The following is a 23927-nucleotide window of genomic DNA, read 5'->3' as shown; positions in this document are numbered from 1 at the left end:
ATGATACTATGCCTGTCATAGTGTGTCAGCTTAATCGTTTCAAGGCCCCTGCTAAAGTCACCCCAGTATTTGCAGCAGTCCCACTAACATCTTTTTGTTCTAGGAATGTTTATCGAACGTTACACCTAAGGCACGGAAACCTTCGAGGTGCCCAGTGTTGCCGATGTTCCCGGAAAGTTATGCCACTGCTCTAACTACTACTGTTTAAACTAATAATACAAAAGCCAAGGACAGGCATAGCAGAAGAGTGGGTAACACTGTTGCTTTACACTGCAACGGTCGGGGGTTTGAAGCTGGATGGCGTATTTGCAGTGTACATGAATAGCACCTTTTTAAATAGCTTTTTATCCTAAAACAATCATTTGCAAGATTAATAGTGCTGACACTGACAGAAGAGTGTAAAAATGCAAAATGTGGAAAAAATTCCATTAATGTTACAGGAAGAAGGTCCTCTGGTAACTTTGAGAAGACCTTTATGTAACATTGACTAAAGTTCGGGGAATGTTCCCAGTTAGCTGGGAACCATCCCTTGTACGTATATTTGTTGATTTTACCAGTAGTATAGCATGTTTGGATAATCAATACCTCGCTGAGTTTTTAATGACTGTAACAAAAAAAGTGTTAAAAGTTATTTACTTGTTTGACTTTAACAAAGAGTTCCCTCCATCTGCCGTTGAGAAGCAGCAGCTGTTGCTTCAGGTCCCGGGAGACAGTTTCGTCGCAGGTCTCGATGAGAAAGTTCCCAGCGTCGTTCATGGCCATGTGCTGCTGAATCCAGTGTGGAAGATTCCGGAAAAACTCCTGGAATGGGACGGGCAAAAGTCAGAGGTCATAGGTGTTTGAATGGGGACAGAAATGTCTGCTGGGGGATCTGCGCTGATGCTCACGCGCTTGCTGCTCTCGGGCTGGTTCAGCATCTGCTCCGCGTCTTCCAGCCAGGCCTGCAAGCTGGCCACGGTGCTGCTGTACTTCTCCCAGTTGGAGATGACCTCCTCCAGCATGCTGCGTACGCTCCGCACCTCCACCGAGAGGTTTTTCCACTGCGCCGTGGTGTCGTTCAGGAACTTGCTCACTTCCTCGCACTCTTCCGCTGAAAGAACAAGCGACACTGGCTAAACAGACCTGATGAGGAAAATTACATTTTCGAAAATATTCAAATACTCAAAATACTAAAAATAAATACTCAAAAATATACATTTAGTCCATCTATCCATTTTCTGCACCTACTTGTCCTGTACAAGGTCGAGAGTTTCTAGAGTCTCTCCCAGAAGCTACAAGCACAGGGTATAACCCAGGATGGAGCACCAACCCATCACAGGGCACACATACCTTTCACATGCACATTCAGACAATTCGAACTCCAATTCAATTTAACACGTTTATAATCAGGGGAAAGAGAAGTATGGGCATTACCATGCACAATGTGCTAATAAGAGTTGAGACAAGATACAAAACTCGATCATGTTTGTAAAGTTCTGCACCCATCATCAGTTTGCATCCTAAGTTCTAAATCCTATAGCATGACATTCATAATTAGCCAGCTATTACCTCTCCTGACTGCCAAATTACATAGTTGTGGCCTAAAATTGATTAGAGATGCATGACGAGATTACTAATGAGAGTCACTATGAAGACAAGTACATTAAATGTCAAATAATTCTTACTTACATATTATTTACAGCAATGGATGATATGCATTAGTTAATCGGTTCCTAGTGCATATTTACTTAAAAACATGCAATTGGCATTTGCCAAAAAATGGAGCTCAAATGGAAGTCGAAAGTGAACAGACTTACCTGAGCAATCAGATTTGAGGTAGACCTCGGCCGCCTGCTTCAGAATGTGGAAGGTCGTCTCATATTGCTCGAAGAACTTCTGTCCCTCGATGAACGACTATTTCGAATGAGAAGAACCTTAGATCAGCCAATATCAACGGATCGCAAGTCAACAGACCAATCACGGACCACTCACTACGTAATTCTGTAGCAGGAGCTCAACCGACTCTCTTCGGCCGTATTTGATGATCCAGGACTTCAGCTTGGCCTCGGCAAGTATCAGAAACGCCATCAAACGATACTTCATCTCCCAGAAGTCCAGTTTCGTCATATGGACTTGGAACGACGTGCACACATAGTTGTATCTGCCAACGGAAAAGCTTTTCTGTTGAGCGTGTTCCATCTGCAGTCAGAGATACATGCTAGCTTATTAATGACCGACGGATGGGCTGATGCGTTCATTTTGGGCTCACCTCTCAGCCATGTCATGAAGTTGTTCAGGAGGTACAGGAACCCCATTGACCGAGCGATCCTTGTGAATCTGCTGGAAGGCGGGCTTGTGTCCCTCCAGACTTTTCAACACTTCCTGTATACGCAATACAGAAAAAACACAATTTATCGGAACACTAACCTTTGTCAATACTCTAACCTACACTAGTGGCCAAAATTGCGGAAATATTTCCAACTTTTAGCGACGCAACTGTTACACCAGTTACGTATGTAATCGTCCAATGTACGATATATGTAACAATTCTTCGATTATTTATAAACATTACTATGAATACTTGTGTAGCAATTTTCAAAGTGCAATGCCAAAAATGCTAGCTGTTTCCACAATTTTTGCCGCTAGTATAATTCCAGGTACATAATCAAAGCATTTGTGCACGAATGTCTAAAGGGGGCACATTTATAACCATTGTTTCAAACCAATTTAAATTCCTTGCTTTTTCTCGTACCCCGTGCTGCTCTAACTTCCTGTGGATCACGTTGGCCGTCTCCTCATGGGCTTGTTGAATGGAAATCTCCTCGAAGAGTGCCATCTCTCCGCGGTGAAGCCAGGCCCCAATAACTCCCAGCACGCCTGGAAGCGACTTGTCTAGGTGGATGTGCCAGTCTAAGAGCTAAAACCCACAGGAAGACAAATATGAAGGAAAGGAGACGGCATGTACCGAAAAACAGCGAGCTAGAGGCGGGCTAGTTCTCACCCTGGCGGCCACCCGCTCGCACGCCTGCTTGACCAGCGCCTGGTCGGAGGACAGCCTCCCCTCCCTGTGCACGGGCTGCAGGAGTCCCTCCATCTGCTTCTTCTTCATCTCGAACTGCACCCGGAATCCTTTGAATGCCTGAGAAAAGACGCCGCATTAGCACAACGGCAGACCGGCTGCCCGCAGAGCCGCGGCAACCGACTGAATCCTTCTTGTGGTTATTTATAAACCAAATGAAAGTGAAGTATACAACTCTGTCCTACTGGAGGAAACAAAACGACAGCAGGACGCTCGACAGTGAAATGTCTTTGTGAGGCTTATCCAAGATGACCACCCCTCGGCTTGTTCCAGGACATTCCGGAAAAGCTAACTTGTTAGTAATTCAAATGTGCATAGACCGAGCCTCTCGAAGTCCCTGTGACTTGGGCAAGCTTCTCCGGCCATTTTCACTTTGTCTGGGATGGTTCTCTCCTCACAGCGGGGGAACGGGGCTCACAGTTTACTAAGCTGGTACCACCTGAAAGGTCGGTGCCCTAGCTGGTCGTCTGCGTCCCCTAATGGATCGACTACGTCTGTGCGTACTCAGAGATGGACTTCCTCCATTCCCGCTGTTCACCTGGTACTTGTCAGACAGGCTGCCCTCGGCCCCCTGAGCCCGAAGCAGCTCCCGCTCCAAGTGATCCAGCCAGGTCTTCAGCTCCCTCAGCATCCTGCGGTCCTCTCTCTGTGGGCGGGGCACAGGTTTTTACACAATGGCTGCCACCAGGCTGTTCCTCCGCATTCCACACTGGACGACACAGCTACACCACAGCAATTCCAGACTGGTGCAACAGAAGAGGGGATGGTTTATTCACTATGTGTGAGATTACCTGTTAAAGTTGGTTAAACATAGGTATCATAAACAGGGGAACCTGTGCTTTTAAAATGCAGACTCTAAAAATTGTGTACAAGAGTTTTTCATCTTATTTATTGTTTAATCACTTTCTTTTAGGAAAAGGCATCAAATGGGCAACTTCATCAGATCGACATTGTTAAAGCAGTTAATTTTAAAAATATTTGTTTTATTCAGTATTTATTTTTTATTTCACTTGTGGCCAGAATAATAAAGTTGTTTTGTGCCTGGGGGACCAATATTAAATTGTATGTAAAGAACATTGACTGCAAAGAGGAGTAAAACACAAGTCAGACACAGAAAGAGACGCCGGAAATCACTGCAGGGCAAACGCACGGCATTGTGGGACTGCGGAATGCTCTTACGCATGGCCTTACCGTAAGCTTAGGGATGGAGAGTGCAAAAGTCGGGATGAACGCAAGAACCGGCTATAAGAGTGCAAGACAGACGGTGGAGAGAAAGGCAGACAACACAGATGGATAGAAATTAAAAGACTTCACGATGGATTTGTCCTGTACATATTCGGACTACTGACAAAAATCCTGTGTGTTACCCATGTTGCGACGGGGTTGTCTATTTGTATTTAGCAATAAATGGCGCTAATTAGCGGAAGTATTTTAAGCATTCTCCTTGCTTGATCTCACTGAGCTGCCTCATATTTGTTAAACCGCAGATTTAATACAGAACTAATTTAATATAGAACAGTTAATATAGAAACCGTTAGCTTCTCAAGTGCTTGAAATTCTTAGTGTTTTTTAATTCTTGTGTGCATAATATACCATTGGAATTGTTTTATAAAGACACATATCTTAAACATTACACCTGTACACTGCGCTCACAGCTGAGGCGTCTGGTACTTCTAGCAATAACTACATTAATAACAGTGGGTCGAATGTAGGCGTTTGTGCATGAGGTGACCGGAGTATGGAAAGAACATTAAAAATGGTAACGTGAAGTACTGACTCCTTGAGAAAATCAGCGTGAAATACCTCTTCCTGTTGTCCATCTGTCTCAGTGTCATGGAGGTCGGGGTAATGTTTGAGGAACTGGGCGATGTAGGTCATGATGGATTTCTCGTCTGGTTTGTCGACGTCGACATCTGCAGGGAGAGGAAACACAGCCTTTAATATGGATATATGTGCAGAATGAGAATAACAAGACAGGAAATGTAAGTATAATTTCCATATCTTTGGTCAGCTCTATTTTCCGCCAAGACGCCAAGTAGCAGTGCTGTCTTGCTCTGAGCCTGAATTGAACGTGACACCTGTTTTGAACTTAAAGGTTGCATTTCATGAATAGAGAAAGTCACATTAAAAGTGAATTTCTGAAACCTACACAGCAGCACCATCCCCAAATTCTCCCAAGACGGGGAGAGAAATATTTTATGGGGACAAACGGCAAAAACAAGTCTGATACCTGACAACACGTTTTAAATAATATCATTTCAAAACATAATTAAGGATTTCATTGGAGCTAAATAACCAGACAGTACACAAGATGTGTACACAAAATTAATTTCTTTGTAGCAGAAATTTCTTAAAACCTTCCACTGTAGCAAAAATTGAGGCCCTTCTGATCATAAAACACCAGAACTTAGAACATATGAATCACACTGCCTCTTTAATCCCTCCTAATTTAAACGCAAACACATCTCAAATTGTCCCTTTTCCTTGAGCTCTTACATTAGCGCACCAGTGAATTGTCACCACTGGCCTTAAGTCTGGAGATCCGTCTCCCCCTGTGCCGTTCTGACCAAACTAATCCCTCCTGCGCTGTGAATAAAATATGCTCTGGTGCATAACGACGCTGCCAGGCACAGCATGAGGGCGGAGGCTGTGCAGCTCGGCTGCCCATCGGCTCGGGCGCGGAGCAGCAGGAAAGCGTGCGGCGGGAGAGATGGGACGGACTAGCGAGCGCAAACTACAACCCATGGACCCTGAGTATGTTTACGGTCTCACGTTTCACACTTACACACTAGGATGTCTTACAGGAGAACTCGGGTTACATAATCAGGCGTAAGGATAAAACAATAAGGTCTTTTTGGGAGACGTGATCCAGGGTCCTCTCTTGTCTCCAATCCAAGTCCATCACCGCAAGTCTCAGTTACCTTAATTGTAAAGCTATACTACCAGATGGTCTTAATATGACATATAAAGTAACTGTAACATAGATCTTGCTTGCGTCTATAACACATGAATACTGATAATAAGAATGGGGAGGGGGAGGTGGATGTCGTCAGATGGAATTCCCAAGTTGTTCTATGTAGATAAGTTAGTTACTTCTCTTTTCTCTGAGGAAACAGCATAAATTGACATGTTACTGTATGTGTTGATCTGGTCACCAGAGATCTAGGCTAGAGATCTGTGTGTTAAAAATGAAATCGTTGATGCTTGTTTGAAAATTTCATTTTCTGAATAAAGTGTTATTAAGTATGATTGGACTTTTTTGGTAACAGCAAATTTTATGGTACCTTCTGGATCCAGCAGTCGTGGAATGCCGAGCTCATTCTCAGCCAGGCAGAAGGCCTCCTCCAGATTCTCCCTGTTGGTCCTCTTCTGCACAAGCTCCATATCCACCAGGTCCGGACGGATGGCATGGATGACCGAGTGGAAAGCCACCCCGCTTCTCCAGCTGAGCCCAAAGTCCTTCACCTCGATGGCCAGGTGTCTTTGGATGGTCACCATGCAAACACAATCAATGCACAGTTTACCAGAATAGCCTGTGGTTCTCTGCTCAGAAGCCTTCAAACACAGTATATCGTCACTGTTCAATGAAAAAATCCTTTATTTCAGGAGCATGAAAAAAAAAAAAGATTTTCCCAGAAATTACTTAACAAAATAAACATAAACGATTTCATAAAACATCTTTTCACTGGTCAAATAGATGTCAAATGCTATTAGTAGACAAAGAAGAATGAGTGTACTCTATTCATTCACAATCGTCAAAAACTGGACATAAAAAGTTTTCATTGAACAGTGACGGTATGTGTAGACCCCAGCTGAAGTCCGGTTCTCCAGTCAGATACGTTCAAACACAGTCAATACTCAATTTACAGTTTATCTCGAGGAACTGGTGCTTTAAAACCCAAAAAGTGCACAGCTAAATGACAGTCTCTGGCTCCATGCCTGGATGTCTTGTACCACAGAGCATGCAGAGTCTCTTGACAACAGATGACTCCTTGAAGTCCAGACACAACACATGCACCGTCATCATACTACAGTGCCTCAACCTCCAGGTACGAGAATCACCAACAGCACGATCCCAGTTGAGTAGACGGCAGGAGGACGCACCTGGACGCTACATGCTGCACCCATCTGAGCAGTGCTCTCTTGGCGCTGCCCTGGAACTTGGTCACCACCTTCCTCTTCATGGGCGGACTGGCCATCTCAGAGCTGGCCTTGCTGTCTACAGATGAGGTGCTGCTAGACAGCGACCTGATAGCCGGCAGGTTACTGGTCAGCTCCTCGATCTGCAGGAAGCAGAGACAGTAGACTTCCTGTTACAGCGAGCTTTGGAACAGCCAATCACGTTCTAACATGTACATGGGTGTTACCTGGAAATACAGGATGATGGTCCATATTAAGCCAAGGACGATGGACGGCCTTCCATCAACGATGTCAGTTGCGTTTATGTTGACTAACTTGATCTGTTAAAAACAAAATTGTCTTCCTAAAAATGACTTGCGATAACATAAAGAAAAGCAACTAACCTGCACTAACCAGAATAAATAATACTCAGTTTTGTTCAATTCAGATGACAAGGAAATCTTGCAGCAATAATCTAACCGTATTCTTGCTTTGTTTACAGTGCAATTCACAGTTTTAATATTAGCTGCTACCCACTATCAGCTCAAAACCCAAACAGAACACAAAGCCAAGTGCCTTTGAAAACAATCATCTGCAGCCTGAAAAACAACAAAAAAGTTTTCATTCAGCTGTCACTGGCTCAAGTTAAACCCACTGAGCGGCAGCTCATAAAATTACAGTGATGCATATTTTCCAGTTTCATAGTGGCCGATCCCAATCCTATGCTGAAAGCTCACGCTGCTGATGAACTATCTTCAGATATACCTTCCTGTACATCATACTTGTTAAATTTCAGGTAGAAAAAGAAATCATAAAAGTGTCAGAACAAAACATAAAACTGCAATGTAAAAATGTAAAATAATGGATGGATTATTGGATGGAGATGGATAGATAGATAGATAGATAGATAGATAGATAGATAGATAGATAGATAGATAGATAGATAGATAGATAGATAGATAGATAGATAGATAGATATCATTGTAATAAACATTCAGAAATGAGTTCAGGAATAACCGAAATACCAAATATTACCATGTCACAATTTGAACTATCTGAAAAAATGTGAACCACCACACAATGCATGTTGGGAGCTGGGAGGGAGGGAAAATGTGGGCTGTCTGGCGGTTCCCGAAGACCAAACACTGTCTTAGAGAGATTCTGATGCATACATCCACAGGCCACATTAAACGCCGCGTAACGAATGCGACTCTTACCCTCCTGCTCTCCAGAAACTTGAGTGCTGTGCCAACATTGGACACCCAGTGGATCCTCTTCAGCTGACGGCCTTGCTCACAAGGCTGGGGAAAAGAGGATCAATATTGAGGAGGCTGAGGTGGGATCGATGTTGAGGAGGTTGAGCTGACTGCACCCCTCACAGGTCAACCGAAATCTGGCCTTGCTTTCATGTAGCTCAGGTCCAACATGTATCACCTGTATTTTACTGTATTTCCTTTGATGTTGCACAGTTGAACTGGATAAGGTGACCGGGGTAGGACCAGGGCTTTTCAAAGTATATAAAACATCAGTCCATTGGCTGAATGAGTTGTGAATGCATATCTAGCTTCTATCTAGTTGGTATCCACTTTGGCGTCACTCTCGCTTTTTCAAATTCCCTTCTATGATGACAGCCTCCTCCCTGGGGCAAATGTAAGTCGTTTGTCATCTTGCAAGATCCTCTCCAAGCGCTTGGAGAGGTCACTGGACAAATCCTTCATGTTACATTCCCCAATATTTGGAAGATCTCCATCACTTCTTGTTGCAGTGATGTGCAATTTTAGCCCTGAGCATTTACATCAGCTTGTCAATTGACCTCAAAGAGTAAAACCATCACTCTCTAATAGTTATAACAAAACAAATGAAGTGTGATCAAACAAGTTACACCGTTTCCCAAAACCCCTCTTTTTGGTTATAAACCCATATGTAAATGTTGTCATTGTTGACACACCATAGCAGGGTACCTCAGTGGTAGTTTGCTTGTCAGGGATTCAAACCTACAACCTTTCAGTCATAAGCACGTCCCTCAAAGTTTTGCGCAAAAAAATTAAACTGCTTTGGTCATGTGACCATTGATACTTTTGACATGACATCGCACATATAACATGAGGACAACCTCTACTTTCATTTATAGGAAGTCTTTTGGACATACAGGCAATAGCAACTCTTGCATAACTTAAAAAATAAAAAAAAACAATAAAAAAAAATTGTAGTTACAGTTGTGACTGGTGGGATTAAATGGGTTAACACTGTAGATTTGTAGAGGTGAGTGTAGGCATAAACAAAGGATCCTTCCTTATATTTTTCTCACCATTTGTTTCCAGTTGTTTCCATAACAAAAACAGATTTCCTTTGCATCACCCGAACTTACCAATTTCTGTCCAGACAGCACCTCCAGGAGGGCTAGTAACTTTATCCCATCCTTTATGTCTTCAAACAGGTCGGCGACCACCAGCGGAGGTTTGTGCTGCAACAAACAGGGAAAAAAAGCTAAACAGAGGAACGCTTATTATCAGAAAGTGGTCTGAGCCTTTTACAATCACACGAATACCTGCATAAACCCAAAACACAGAGATAAAATAAACAGCATCTACGTCTTGATACATACATCTAGCAGCACAATTAGGAGTCTTTTGTGCCTTTAGAGAGGAATCAATGAGCTCTGTGGATCAGGTGCACAGCAGGATTTAACTCAGATGGCTTCCAGCGCATGATGGAGGCGGAGAGATGGCATTTGCTCCGAGGGTGAGCGCCCGCATGCCCACGCAGGGCCAGCCGATTTCAGAACGAGTTCAAGGGGGCAGTTAACCCATGCACTGCCCTTTCAGGTGCTCTCACGTCGGCACGCCGGAAAACACCTCTTCACTCCCTCAGCCCGCGAGCATATTTTATAAAGTGTCACTCGCGGTAATTAAAGCACATTTTGCAATAATGTTCAAACAAGAGTCCATCTACATTAAATGATAAGAAGGTAGTTAAGGAAATGAAAATAAATACAGCTGACTGAAGAAAGCACTGCAATGCTCTCAGGTCCGCCCACAGCAGAAAAACGTACGGGTGCGTAACTTGGGTCTGCAAACTGCCTATAGTGTCTGAATGTGCATATCTATTATTTATACAGTACCACTCAGCAGAATATATTAATCACAAATCCTATTTCAGTGCCAGAAAAACATAAAATAACAGGCAGATGCACGTCATAATTTTCTTTTCATGTCTTATATTTACATATAAGATAGCGGCTGTATATAAAGATGTCGGATGTGGTCTCTACATGTCTGTATTTCACTCAGCGTTTGGAGGGACTGGCCACTCGAGGTGGGAATAGATGGAAGACGGAAAGCGGTGTGTCCATAATGACGGACGTAATTCTTATAGCATAAAGATAAAGCCGGAAAGGCCAGTGACAGGTACGGCTGATGACCTCCTGTAAGCGCATGTGGGCCATGTTGGGGGGAAGGTTACGTTTCCTAGCGTGATATTGGGGTTAAAATTAAAGTAGAGGGATGAGATGAGCGATTAATTCATGCCGTCGTTTGTATTTGGACTCAAATTTGGAAAAAGCGCTGTGCAGTTTGTTACCATCCAGCCTTTCTCAATTAATCCTTCATACTGGGAACTTGGCGTGCTGTGTTGGGAGCTCGTATTAAACATATTAATCAGTGCCTGCAAAGGAAGCCTGTATTCATACATTAACATGCTAACTGAGCTACAGTAATCCTTTTCAAGAATTAAAAAAAAAATCAATGCAAATTCACCGATGGCCCAAAAAACATTTTACAAATATTTTATAAAAGACAAACAAATGCACTGGAGGTGCGTAATAATTTTATATAGACGTGAAGTGAAAGGTTTTAATAGTTATTGAGCTGTAATAGTTATTGCAAAATACTACTAAAAATAAAAGGCCTAATAAAAAGCCCCTTTTTAATAGGAGTCTCCTGATTAAATCTGCTTTCGGAAGTAAAGTATTGATTGTCCATAAAAATAAGCCACTTGACTTGGTAGTAAACCATTTGAACCTGTAAATGTGATGTTTTTACACCCAGTAAACATCTTTTTTTGTTAAAAGGGCACAAAAATAAATGCATTCTTCATATATTGCAGGACAACATCATGCACGTCGCATAATTTTTACATTAAAATTATAGCCTGCCATTTAAGGATAGATGAGCAACTAATCCAAGCACTTCCTCCCAGATCTTAAAGCTGCAATGTCCATTTATACTATATACTGATACATTACTTATGATGACCAATCCTGTCTCAGGTATGGAGCATTAGTGCTGCCAGGACCTTGGACCTGCAGCCAGTTCCCCGCAGGGAACTGTTCCTTTCTGTCTTGGCGTCCATCTGCTTCCCCCCCCCCCCCCCCCCCCGAAAAGGCCCGCTCCCCCCAGGCCACCCGAACGCCTCACGCATCGCGATGCAGAGAATGCTACAAGCCTGCGACTCTGCACAGCCGTCTACTGGCTTGCCGAGAACACCACAGGGCAAGGAGCTCAGCTCGCGTGTCTCTCCTTCGCCGAAAGGCTGCCGGCCTCCTTATTTTTCAGTAAAATATCTTCTTAAGAAAAAAAAAAAAAGGACTGAAAAAAAGCATTTTTACCCCAAGCAACTTCTGGGCATGTCGTCCAATAGCTCAAGAGAAAACTGAAGAATTAAAGGCCTCGTATGTATGAGAAATTAATATGACAGAACAAATTAAGGATGTGAACTCAATACTCAAAAGAACCACTCATGGGAGATGGAAGTCTTTATATTACAAGTGAACCTTTTAAACCACTATGATACCCCCTACACTATTACACATCTCAGCTGAAAAGCTGCAGGGCAAGATGCCAATTCATAAGTAACACCAGCCTGCTACGAAACAAACCTGATAACCGAACAAGCGAAAGGCAGATTGCATGTAAAATGTGACGTGACATCTAGCCTGTTTGTTCTCCTCTTATCCGGAGAAGTTTATCTAGCTTTTCCAAAGGTAAGGGTTTAGCGGACACCTTTATCGACATTCTGAAAGCAGCTTTTACGCTTTTGTTTTGCTCTGAATTTGTGGCCCAAGTAAAAAAGACCTTTAGAAAGCGGCTGAAAACATCAAGCTCATTCATACATACATTTCAAAACACTGAATGCAGTAGATTTCTTTCCCTGCCACTAACTACCAAATTGTTTAACTTTTTGTGCTGTATGTTGTTTGTGTTATACAGTATATTGCACATTTCAATACAAAACTGATGATAAGCTTGATATAGATGTTGAATATAAAATCATGGGTCATTTGTGACACCAAATTCCCTTCTCTTTGTGTGTAACATGACAAGCCATCTTTTCATTTTGGTTGTATATTAATCCCAGTCAGTCCTGAAACACACATCACATACTGCATGTAAATTACCCCTGATTGCTAGTGTGACTGAAAGCTACAGTCCTTTACTTCTGCTGACTAATGAAGTATTAGAATATAATTTGCCACAAATGCAATAGGCTGTCAAGGATCCATATATTTGAACAAACTCAATACAGTAAATCTTCCATCGCTGCATTTCCTGCAACCACTTCTCCTGTACAGGGTGGCTGTACAGTCACAGGACAGGAGGCAGGGTTCACCCTGTACAGGATGGCTGTACAGTCACAGGATAGGAGGCAGGGTTCACCCTGTACAGGGTGGCTGTATAGTCACAGGACAGGAGTAGGGTTCACCCTGTACAGGATGGCTGTACAGTCACAGGACAGGAGGCAGGGTTCACCCTGTACAGGATGGCTGTACGGTCACAGGATAGGAGGCAGGGTTTACCCTGTACAGGGTGGCTGTACGGTCACAGGACAGGAGGCAGGGTTCACCCTGTACAGGATGGCTGTACAGTCACAGGACAGGAGGCAGGGTTCACCCTGTACAGGATGGCTGTACAGTCACAGGACAGGAGGCAGGGTTCACCCTGTACAGGATGGCTGTACAGTCACAGGACAGGAGGCAGGGTTCACCCTGTACAGGGTGGCTGTACAGTCACAGGACAGGAGGCAGGGTTCATCCTGTACAGGATGGCTGTACAGTCACAGGATAGGAGGCAGGGTTCACCCTGTACAGGGTGGCTGTACAGTCACAGGATAGGAGGCAGGGTTCACCCTGTACAGGATGGCAGAGCATCACGTGGCACAAAAAGACTCACATGTTATGGGAAACTTCACGAGACAACAACAAGTGTTAGTTCTTTATATCTTTATATAGTATATATAAACAACAGCAGAATAGTCACAACAGATAATTGTAGTCTTCCTTACCTTTGCCAAGTGTGAGTTGATCCATTTCGTAAAGGTTCTTTTTTGAACCGCTTCTTGCTCATCTGACAGAAATAAAAATAGTTATTGCGCATAACGGCACGTGATACACAAGAAAACGTGAATCCCGGGCACATAATCAGTCTGATGACCTTCATTAACAACATTCACACTTTCACTTTCAGTGCTATTGACACATGGCTTTTTTGGTGAGATCACATGACACAACCTCTGCTTTTCATAGGGTACCGGTTCTGCCATACAGTCACTCATGTTAAACTCAGAGGAAACACTACAGACCACCTTAAAAAAAGTCACCCTATTCTGTCTCATTATTCCCTCTATGCAGCCTGGAGTCTATCCCAGGAAGTACAGGGCACAGACAGGGAATGCCCTGGATAGGACTGCATGACACAAATTAAAGGAAATTTAGGGAAAGAAATTCGGTTAAACTAATCCAACTCTTTGTCTTTGGACTGTGCCAGGGAGCTCAAACGCACATGGGAATTACATGCAAAATTCCCATGATTCAAAGCTAGGAATCAAAACTACAGTCACAGAGCAATGAATCCACCACTCTCTTGTTAGTCTTCCCGAGATATTAAAAAAAAATAAAATTACATTATTCACGTCAACGAATAAACATTTGACAAAAATCACTGAAACCACTGAATTCACTGACTTCTTAATGAAATGTCTTTAAACCGACTTTGTAAAATATATGTACAGTACTATAAAATCACTGGATGTGTGTGTGTGTTCTGAATTAATTAAAGTTGCATAACATATGTTCATATGGTGAAGGACAATCTTAGTTTGGTATATTAATCGTAATTTTACCAGAACGTTCCGCAGGTAATGTTGTTAAATACCGACGACCGATGCCCTGCTCCCCGATAATTCCCTGGCGAGAAATACAACCTGCTTCGTGTCACCACCTTAAAGGAAGGTGGAGACTCGGTGCAGACACCTTGCACACTACGCATCGTCCCATCTGCATGGGGGCAGACCGACATCCACGATCAGAGGCTCAGAAGCCATTTTAGTACCTAATGCAACACAAGTACCAGACCCCACAATGCGGTCGGACGTCAACAGTTGTCTGAGGGCACGGCTCCGTTGATGGCACACACAGCGAGGGCTGTCTAAGGGCACTCACGACCCTCGCACGTCTGAGTGTCGCGGCCATAGTGGCTGCATAGTAAGACCGGCAGGATTCCCAGCCTTCCCAGGCTTTCAGACTCCCCCGGCATAACATCACCCTCCCCGGACGACAAGGACAGCGGAGTTGAAAGCTAAAGATGCTGCCCCACTTACCGCGCAGATACTGGAAAAATCCCGTCACCAGATTGAGAGACGTGCTGCTTTTCATCGACCCCGTCCTCCTATAATGTGTCATGTTGTACTCCGGGATGCGACCGAGGCGCGTTGCCCTTCATGTGCGTGCGCAAGTATGAGAGGCAGAAATCCATGGAGGAAGAGAGAGAGAGAGAGAGAGAGAGAGAGAGAGAGAGAGAGAGAGAGAGAGAGAGAGAGGAAAGCTGTCCCCCACTCTCTCTTTCTCTTTCAGGAAGCAAAGCGAATCTGATCGCCGACTTTGGCTATGAGGACACGCAGCTCTGCTCACTATGGATGGATGCCCCCCCCCCCTTCCTCGTTGTCTGATTCGGGTAGATTTACGAGCCCCACGCTATCTGGGATCCTCCTACATCCTCTAGACCTGCTCTCCTCGATCCGAGCATCACTCAGGAGCTGCAGAAATAATCCATTTCTACTGCCGTGCCAACTGGCATGCGGGGAAGCTGTGATGTCACATCTCTGGCCGTATAAAGCAGGTTTCAGTGCGCATGGGGTTGTCCCACGAATACAGCACAAGTCCTATCATTCACATGCACGATCGTGATGCCTTTCTTTCAAAAGAACAAATTGTTATTGTTGCTTTGTTTTCTTTTCAAGACAAAGATCTGTACTCTTGGGATTTGAACAATGCCAGCAAACAAAAAGCGAAACGCTGTTTATTATCGCTCGTAATACAGTCTGATTTCAGCTATAAATACACTGTATATCGACCTATTCTCAGGAAATTTTACACATGTGACAAATACTCCTATTTATGCAACATGAATGCTTAGGATACTGATCCCACGGACAATCTCATTACAGAATTTGTAGTACTTAACTGTAATCCATATGAAAGCCCGTAACATAATCGGGAATGCACTTCTTGTGGCGAATATTATAATATATCAACTTTTTCTTCATTTTACTTGTCCACAAGACATTACATCGAAACATGAACATAAAACCAATAAATTCAGTAACAATAGTATTTAATGTCGACAATGTCAATTAATAATTAAACGTGAGTTCAGGGAGGATTTGGATGAATTTAGTGAAAATATCAGTACAAGCAAACAGAAATGGGTGTCACGTGGGACGCATCAAATCCGGAGGTCATGCAGACACAGGTCAGTGTCACCAGCATCGATGTAAACAACCTTTCACACAGTTCAGGGACCGTTTAATTAAAAAGTTTTAATTGGGTAATGAGGCACAACATGTGAAAAGAAGGATCAAGGACACACAAATAAGTTTCTAGAAATATTATCAAACAGTAACATTTATAATTATGACACTTATGCAAGTAAACAGCTCAGTTAGTCTACACAGAAACGAAAAAACAAATACGTTCAAGAATTGTCGCTCTCCATTGTTCTGAAACTGGAAGGGAAACATCCATACCTGGGGATGTGTGTTTGTGGGGGGGGGGGGGGGAGTTCAGACGATTCCAAGGGCCCCTGACTGACAGGGGGCCATAAAAATGTGGAGCATAATTGGATTGGTCTTTTCTGGGAGCCCAATATGTTATGCTTTCATGGGGCCCAAAATCTCTAGCGGCCCCCCTCTATGTATCATTACTACATTGGCCCTGAAATCAATGGTAATGGTTTTTTCAAAAACAAAAAAAATGACCAAAATAGCCACTGTATCCACTGTATCTACTGTATCCACTGTATCCACTGTATCTACTGTATCCACTGTATCTACTGTATCCACTGTATACACTGTATCACTCCCAGTCAGACCTGTAGTGTGAGGTGTAGAGCTGGGTGGGGATCGGTGCCATTGGCTTTGGATGAACTGGATTGTCAGTGCTGTCACTCTAGCTTTGCAATCTCTTGTGGAACTGGAGTGCTGACATTTCAGGGACTCCCCATGCCGGCATTCCCACTTGCCTCTCCCTCCTACTGATGCTGCCATAGCCATATCTGCCGGAGCTTGCAGATTGCACTTCATATTGTACTCACCTAGCTTTTAGCACTGCCAATAGCCTCCTCTACTATGCCTAATTGTACATTTTATTTCCCCTACTCCTCCTGGGGGTGATGCCTGGAGACCTCAATCTATCAAGATATCCAGCACACCCGACCACCACCAGTGACGTCCCTGCATCCAGCTCGCCGTTCTGATCTTCCATGTATGACCCGCTGCCTTACCTCTAGTTGCCTGGCAATTGGAAGAAGACTCGGCTTCGGCATTGGATTATCTTCCTTGCTCTCTTCTCTCTATTTGACTATCCCTGCCGGCCCCTGGAGGATGGGCTTCCCCTTTGAGTCTGGTCCCTCTCAAGGTTTCTTCCTTCTAGGGAGTTTTTCCTTGCCACTGTCGCCTATGGCTTACTCACTGGGGGCTTTGGGTGAGGATACTGTAAAGCGCTTTGAGACAATGTAATGTTGTGATAATGCGCTATATAAAAATAAATTTGTTGTTGTTGTTGTTGTATACACTGTATCTACTGTATCCACTGTATACACTGTATCTACTGTATCCACTGTATACACTGTATCCACTGTATCTACTGTATCCACTGTATCTACTGTATCCACTGTATCTTTAGCATCTCTGTATTCTACATTTCTCGCAAAATCATCCAGGTTGATCAGATATTTTTCACTGTTAATCAGCAGCCAACCGCTTCTTGCAATGATGCCATGACACCGGAATGCTTGTCGAAAGAATCTGCGATATACATTTTACAAAGAATATTTTCAGCTGCGGTGTTTAGACATGGAGGTCGACAGTACACCAAGACGCTGTCAAGAAGAAAAACAATCTTGGCTCTGTTTGCAATTAAATCACTTCACACGGATTTAATTCCCATTCCCATTAAAACAAAAGAAGAACCAAAATGTGTCAACATTGTATCCTTTTTAAAGCCGGGCCTGTCAGTGCTAATGAATGGGACTTGGATCTGACAGCATGTGATTGATAAAAGCGACGCTGATCAAGCACACTTCAGTCTCAGATCAGACTGGGCTGTCAGTCCCGTCTAAAAGCCGCAACAGCAAATGCTGAAGCCATTTAAGTGTCACATCTACAGAAATCCTCAATGTCCTCAGCCAAAGCACTGCAAGACACTGCAAGGATTCTTAACAGAAACAGCAACAGTGTCACTGCCAAGTCATACAATACAATTGCATATTGCACTTTTCAATACGCAGCTCCAAAGCATACAAACAAACTTTGTCTACAAATGAATTGTGGCCCCAGTGTTTGTTTGGTTCTCATCTCCAATAGTTGCACTGCAGTGGGTCAGGCCTACCGGAGGTCTAATCTGTTAAGAATGCGCACACCAGGCCGAACTCCTGAAGAGTCTGGACATGCCCGCCGAACAATGAGCTTAAGTGTAGGCAAGAAAAGCTTTGGCAGAAAAATTAGAACTAATATCTCCAACAATAATGCAGTTTGACTAACCACAAGGAAAATTACCATATAGATCAACATAGGCCATTTCAGTGGTAGCTGGTTACATAAAATTAAACGTAGGGCAACAGTTCAAAATTTAATGTTTGCTGTGAGCAATATCTGTTGTGATCCTCAAAGCTGCTACAGGCGCGGTATCTAATTGGATCTGCTTAATATCACAACAAAAGCTAATAAAACCACAAACCCTGTGCTGACTTGCATTAAAGATATAAATAGCTTAAATGTTCCCCAGGAAAACAATTACAGTCTTCCCTCAAATACACAGGAAGCAGTAACTCTGTCATGGTCGGACTTTCTTTTCCTGACAGCTGCATCTGTTTCACAGTAGTAACCATAGTAACTTATATACAATGGTAAGTTCAGGGACCTGCTGATATCAAGGAAATCACGATTCAAATTTACCATCTAACCATTGATCTTTTGGTGCAATGTATCTATCTGTATTCTATTTCAAAATCTAACAGAATACCACAACCCAAAACAACAATTTAAAATGTGGAAATTATTTTAATTTGGATTTATAATAAATAAACAGCTCCGAAAATCTTCAAAGATAATAGCTTTGTGTTTTTCTTTATATTTGAAATACATTGTATTCAAATTTTCCACCATGTATTGGGGGTGCCCGGGTTCGAGTCTCCGCCTGGGTCACATGTGTGTGGAGTTTGCATGTTCTCCACATGTCATCGTGGGGTTTCCTCCAGGTACTCCGGTTTCCCCCCACAGTCCAAAAATATGCTGAGGCTGATTGGACTTGCTAAATTGCCCGTAGGTGTGCATGTGAGAGTGAATGGTGTGTGAGTGTGCCCTGCGATGGGCTGGCCCCCCATCCTGGGTTGTTCCCTGCCTCGTGCCCATTGCTTCCGGGATAGGCTCCGGACCCCCCGCGACCCAGTAGGATAAGCGGTTTGGAAAATGGATGGATGGATGTATTGGGGGTGTGGTAATATGATGTTAGATCTCAGTGTTATACAGAAGTCTGGTTTGTTTAAAAGTAATAAGTTTATAGCTAATGCACAAGATTATTTCTGCTGGGAGGAGAGTAGTTATTATCTTTTAGATTCAGACTGTGTTTTTAAGTGAGGGCGTCTGATATTACACACAAGGGCTCAAATAAATGGAACCCAGAGTGTATGAATTATTTGTTTACAAAAGGGGAAGGATTGGCTCAGGGTTCAGGTACAGAGCTTATGTAAAAAAATTGAATGCAAGCTAAAGATATACGGCTGAGAGGCTCCAGTCTAGTAGAGCCAGTAAGGCTCAAATGTTTGCAGTGCCCTTGTAAAGCATGACGTCATTCATTATCACAGACTCCAGTATTGATTGGGAAGCTGAAGGACAGGAAATGTATCAGGTGTTAATCAGTATCCACCTTCCACAGACATCTCTTTCAGTCTGGAGTGTTGAATCTTGGATTAGAAAAACAATTAATTTACTTCAAATACACTCACAATTCCGGTAGTTTTAAGTACGGTGAATACACCAAGTCATAATCTAAGGGTAGATTTAGGGGTTAGGGGGTCCAGCACGTTCCAGGTGCCCCAAAATGCCATGGGGGGGGGGGGCATTATTTCTAGCTAAGTCCCTGATTGTAGTGATTATATTTTTGTAAACCACCATAAACATTTCCAATAGGAATTGTTTAACACTTTAAACTAAGCAATTAATCTAGTTAACCAATGGTCCCTCTATCTGACATTTTCTACAGAAAATGATTGCGTCAAGAAAAAAAAATGTATTACTGAAAATAATTATTAGCAATTTTAGGTGAACTATGTGTATTACCGGAAAAGCAAGATCTCCATCGATATTTCACCATGCATTCACTTCCACGTGACAATATGAAACTGACATGTGTCATAAATCTTTAGCTGCACTGAGGATAAAGCAGTCTCTTAGGAACCAAACTTCAATAAGATAAAGAAAAAAAACTTTGAAAGCTGAGATGTTGGGAGTGCACAGCAGGACTACCAAGGTGCTACCAAGGCAACCAAAGTAGGAAATGTACGTTTAATAGCCACAAGACATGAAAGTCTCGATTTAGGATTGTGCACTACACGCGTGCTGTAATAATAAAGCATTTATTATGACGCAGTCATTCCCAAGCGCGGAAAATAAGCGCCCTGTCATTTCAATATATGAACCGTTTTCGCCAAATCATTATGCATACAAAGTGGAAGTCTTCATCTGTGTCACGGTATGTCTATTGAAGATGGGACCAGGTTAAACATACCAAGACCACATAAACTTCTCACAACCCAGCAATGAAAAAATATGAGAAAAAGAAAATCCGATTTTTTTTTTAGAATGCATATGAAACTCTTACCTTGCAGCTTCTGCATTATAACGGCAAAGTGCTTTGGTGAGGCCATGCCTGATTCCTGGAACTATACAAACGTCTACCGTTATATCACCGTGGAGATGTACCATCCATACCACGCTGCTTTCTAGGGAAATAATCCTTCCTTTGGCTGGACTTTCTCGTAGTCACGGTATTTTGCAGGTGGAAAATTGCTGCAACACAGCCAATCAGAGGACAGCCATCATGGATTATACAGGATTCCATTCACCAATGGAAACCCTCGTTTCTTGATTCGTAGACGTCTGTACTGGATATATGAAAGTGAAAAGAGTATGTTGCAGTGATGCATGCTTCCGCTGGGATCCTGTTTTACATTATTGCATCCCAGCAGGGATATCTACAGACACTCTTCTGGACACTCAGGCAATTATTGCTGATTGAATGCACTGAATAATGTATGACACATGCATTTTGTAATGTACAATATTATCAAATAAATTGGAAAAATGTCGTATGAAGAGAGAAAACATGAATACACTTTGATAATCATAGAATTACTACACATACGTATAGTTAAATGTATAATTGCGTTCAGTAAAAAAGTTCAGTAAATCATTGAAATGTGGCAGCCGTATTTGAAAGAGTTTTCACCACGGAATACATTTAACTTTTCACATTTACTGCACAAGTATCAGACCCTCGTTAATTTCTCCGGTACAGAACATGGACCGAGATCTTTTAAGATAAATATTAAGCAACCGTAAGGTGACGTTGCGTTCATAACTATACTCCCGCGAGAAACAGTTCGGTACAATGCACGTCTTTCCTGAATTTCTCCAGCCAACGAATTGTGGAGACACCATTTAAGATCCTAAGTACACAGAACATACTGTTTACATTCCTCTATTCTATAATAATTTTATTATACGTGAAAGAAATACAGAACCCATGCATGTTGGAGAGCGAAAATAACTACATACCCTTACGGTGTTACATTTACGGGATACTACTGCACAGGCGGCCAGACGTCCCTGTTTACTCCTGTTGCCAATGGAAACAAGCCGAAAGGTTCCAGTGTTTGATACTTCCAGTAATTCTTATGTGTCTGCGAAGCACCATGCTGGTGCACGTAACTTTCGCTTTATATTTTGAATGGAGGATAGACCAGAATGGATTCGGTTCTGTCTGCAAGGGGAGGAGTTCCTAAAGTTGTCCTCATTATTTATCTTTGGGATTGAAAATATTCACTATGATTTAGGCAAGTGAAAACTATTGCACAAAAATTCCGGAAATTTAAATCCACTTATACTCGCAAGCAGCGCTTGACGTGCATAGCGCTGTTTTCCTTTGAAGCCTTATCTAGTTCAGTAAGCGAAAGTTTTAGGTATTCTTGGTGAAGTGTTTTAACTGATATTTCTTTAGGGAAAAGACTGGTAAGACTAACTGGCTTTCTCTGTGAACATTTAAAGAACCATATGTCATATTTTCTTGAATTCGTTTTTAATTACGAAAATGTTCTGCTAAACATTAATGGGGGCTGCTGAGCGTCATGATTATTAAAGGGAAAGTTAATTCAACAAGCACATTCATTTTCTGATTGCTCAAAAACACGCGCTAAACATGCGTGCTACGTCGACTCGTGGCTAAATTGACAGAGCTGGACCAGAAAAAAACAGCTAGTAAATGAGTGTAAAAAAGTGAAAGCTACTTTAAATTAGAAAATAGATTAAACATCAACATGATTCAAGATTCAAGATTATATGTGTCACCGACAGTTATACTGGTGCAACTTGCAGAAATATGAAAACCTGACTTGCTCCTGCGACTGCGCAAAAAAGAGAGTACAAATATATAAATTTAATTTAATTACATTAGGCAAAATGTGGGGGGATAAAACCAATGGATAAATAGAAAATAAATACAAATACACATAATGTGATATTATGGAATGGCTCATCTGTGAATGGCCTGTCTCTCCCCAAGAAGAAAGTCACAGATAAAACAAGAAACACAAGATGATCAGGACAACATCGTGAGGCATGAGTAAGCAGTAAGCAAAATGGCTCAGAGCTCCTAATAAGTATGTAGGGCACTGTGTAGAAAAGACGCAGTGGTCAATGAGAGTGGTATCGCTGTATTGCTTTGTTAGGTGTGTGCTTCACATCCCTATCCGTGCAGCCAGCTAGAAAAAGAAACTACGAAGATTCGTGATGGTAATCATTCTGCCAGACTGTTATTTACATTCATTACCAGAGGTGGCCATGTCAGTTACAGCGCTGATAGGTCGCCAGCATTGCTTAACACGCGGCATCCCAATGAGGGACATATGCGTAAAAAAATCTTACTACACGTATTACAATATTAATAAAATGATACTTTCATTAGGCGGCATGGTGGTGCAGTGGTTAGCACTGTTGCCTCACACCTCTGGGACCCAGGTTCGAATCTCCGCCTGGGTCACATATGTGTGTGGAGTTTGCATGTTCTCCCCATGTCGTCGTGGGGTTTCCTCCGGGTACTCCGGTTTCCCCCCACAGTCCAAAAACATGCTGAGGCTAATTGGACTTGCTAAATTGCCCTTAGGAATGCATGTGAGAGTGAATGGTGTGTGAGTGTGCCCTGCGATGGGCTGGCCCCCCATCCTGGGTTGTTCCCTGCCTCATGCCCATTGCTCCGGACCCCCCGCGACCCAATAGGATAAGCGGTTTGGAAAATGGATGGATGGATACTTTCATTAAAATAGCAACAGGGGTCCCATGTCCCAGGTGGACAGAATTTCACACAATATACTCTACGGTGTAGTAGCGGCTTGTGACCTGAGAGATAGTGGGCGGGGCGGGACCCGGCGGGGGGGGGGGGGCACACAGGCACTTTCATTTTATGTTTGAACTACTTATGAACTCTACGTTATGGTCATCTCTCTAATCAGGAAAACAAATTATTGTTATTATTATTATTATGTGATTCCTGTAAGGTGCTTTGGATAGATGTGTCTGCTAACCAAACATAAACTTAACAAACATCAGTGTATCTATTTCCATATTAAAGGCAAATCTGGAATACAAACGCATGAACGTGTATATAAGAACATAAGAGCAGAACATGTAACATGAACAGTAATATAGTGGAATGGATACTCCTTAAAGGGAAAAAGCATTAAAAGATTATTACCAAAACATAAACAAACTGCAAACAAAGGTGGAAGCGATGAGCACTACGTTGGTGCGAAGTGGGCATGAAAGGTGTAACATTACATTCCTGAACTGCCCGCAGGACCCGCCGACATGTGGTGCGAAGGCACCGGTCCCGAAGCTTGGTTAAGAGCAGCTGTAGCTGAATTGATGGTAGAAAGCTTTGATTTGGGAACCAAAAATTGTTGCATGTTGTTTACGGTTGTGTATGACT

General features: G+C 42.8%; 1 protein-coding gene across 9 annotated transcripts in view; it reads right to left on the bottom strand.

The window, feature by feature from the left end:
• The window catches only part of syne1b (spectrin repeat containing, nuclear envelope 1b), a 103114-nt gene extending 82285 nt beyond the window's left edge, over nucleotides 1-20829 (bottom strand). For 5 of the 9 annotated variants that reach the window (XM_048974381.1, XM_048974382.1, XM_048974386.1 and 2 more), the window contains exons 1-17: nucleotides 14771-15292; nucleotides 13457-13518; nucleotides 9546-9641; nucleotides 8395-8478; nucleotides 7426-7518; nucleotides 7163-7341; nucleotides 6343-6539; nucleotides 4862-4971; nucleotides 4250-4300; nucleotides 3597-3704; nucleotides 2981-3118; nucleotides 2732-2896; nucleotides 2249-2361; nucleotides 1972-2140; nucleotides 1797-1893; nucleotides 888-1090; nucleotides 637-801 (exon numbers count right to left, since the gene is read on the bottom strand). In XM_048974381.1, the coding sequence (XP_048830338.1) occupies nucleotides 637-801; nucleotides 888-1090; nucleotides 1797-1893; nucleotides 1972-2140; nucleotides 2249-2361; nucleotides 2732-2896; nucleotides 2981-3118; nucleotides 3597-3704; nucleotides 4250-4300; nucleotides 4862-4971; nucleotides 6343-6539; nucleotides 7163-7341; nucleotides 7426-7518; nucleotides 8395-8478; nucleotides 9546-9641; nucleotides 13457-13518; nucleotides 14771-14852 (2112 nt within the window). In that variant the 5' untranslated portion in view covers nucleotides 14853-15292. Of the gene's footprint in view, nucleotides 1-636; nucleotides 802-887; nucleotides 1091-1796; nucleotides 1894-1971; nucleotides 2141-2248; nucleotides 2362-2731; nucleotides 2897-2980; nucleotides 3119-3596; nucleotides 3705-4249; nucleotides 4301-4861; nucleotides 4972-6342; nucleotides 6540-7162; nucleotides 7342-7425; nucleotides 7519-8394; nucleotides 8479-9545; nucleotides 9642-13456; nucleotides 13519-14770; nucleotides 15293-20546 lie in introns of those variants that run through there. The other 4 variants (XM_048974383.1, XM_048974384.1, XM_048974389.1 and 1 more) reach the window with 3 other exon arrangements.
• Between the last annotated feature and the right edge of the window lie 3098 nt (nucleotides 20830-23927).

This window comes from Brienomyrus brachyistius, chromosome 14 (genome assembly GCF_023856365.1).
Source record: "Brienomyrus brachyistius isolate T26 chromosome 14, BBRACH_0.4, whole genome shotgun sequence".
NCBI lineage: Eukaryota > Metazoa > Chordata > Actinopteri > Osteoglossiformes > Mormyridae > Brienomyrus > Brienomyrus brachyistius.
Note: the sequence above shows the minus strand (reverse complement) of the source record. Positions and strands in the feature narration are given on the sequence as shown.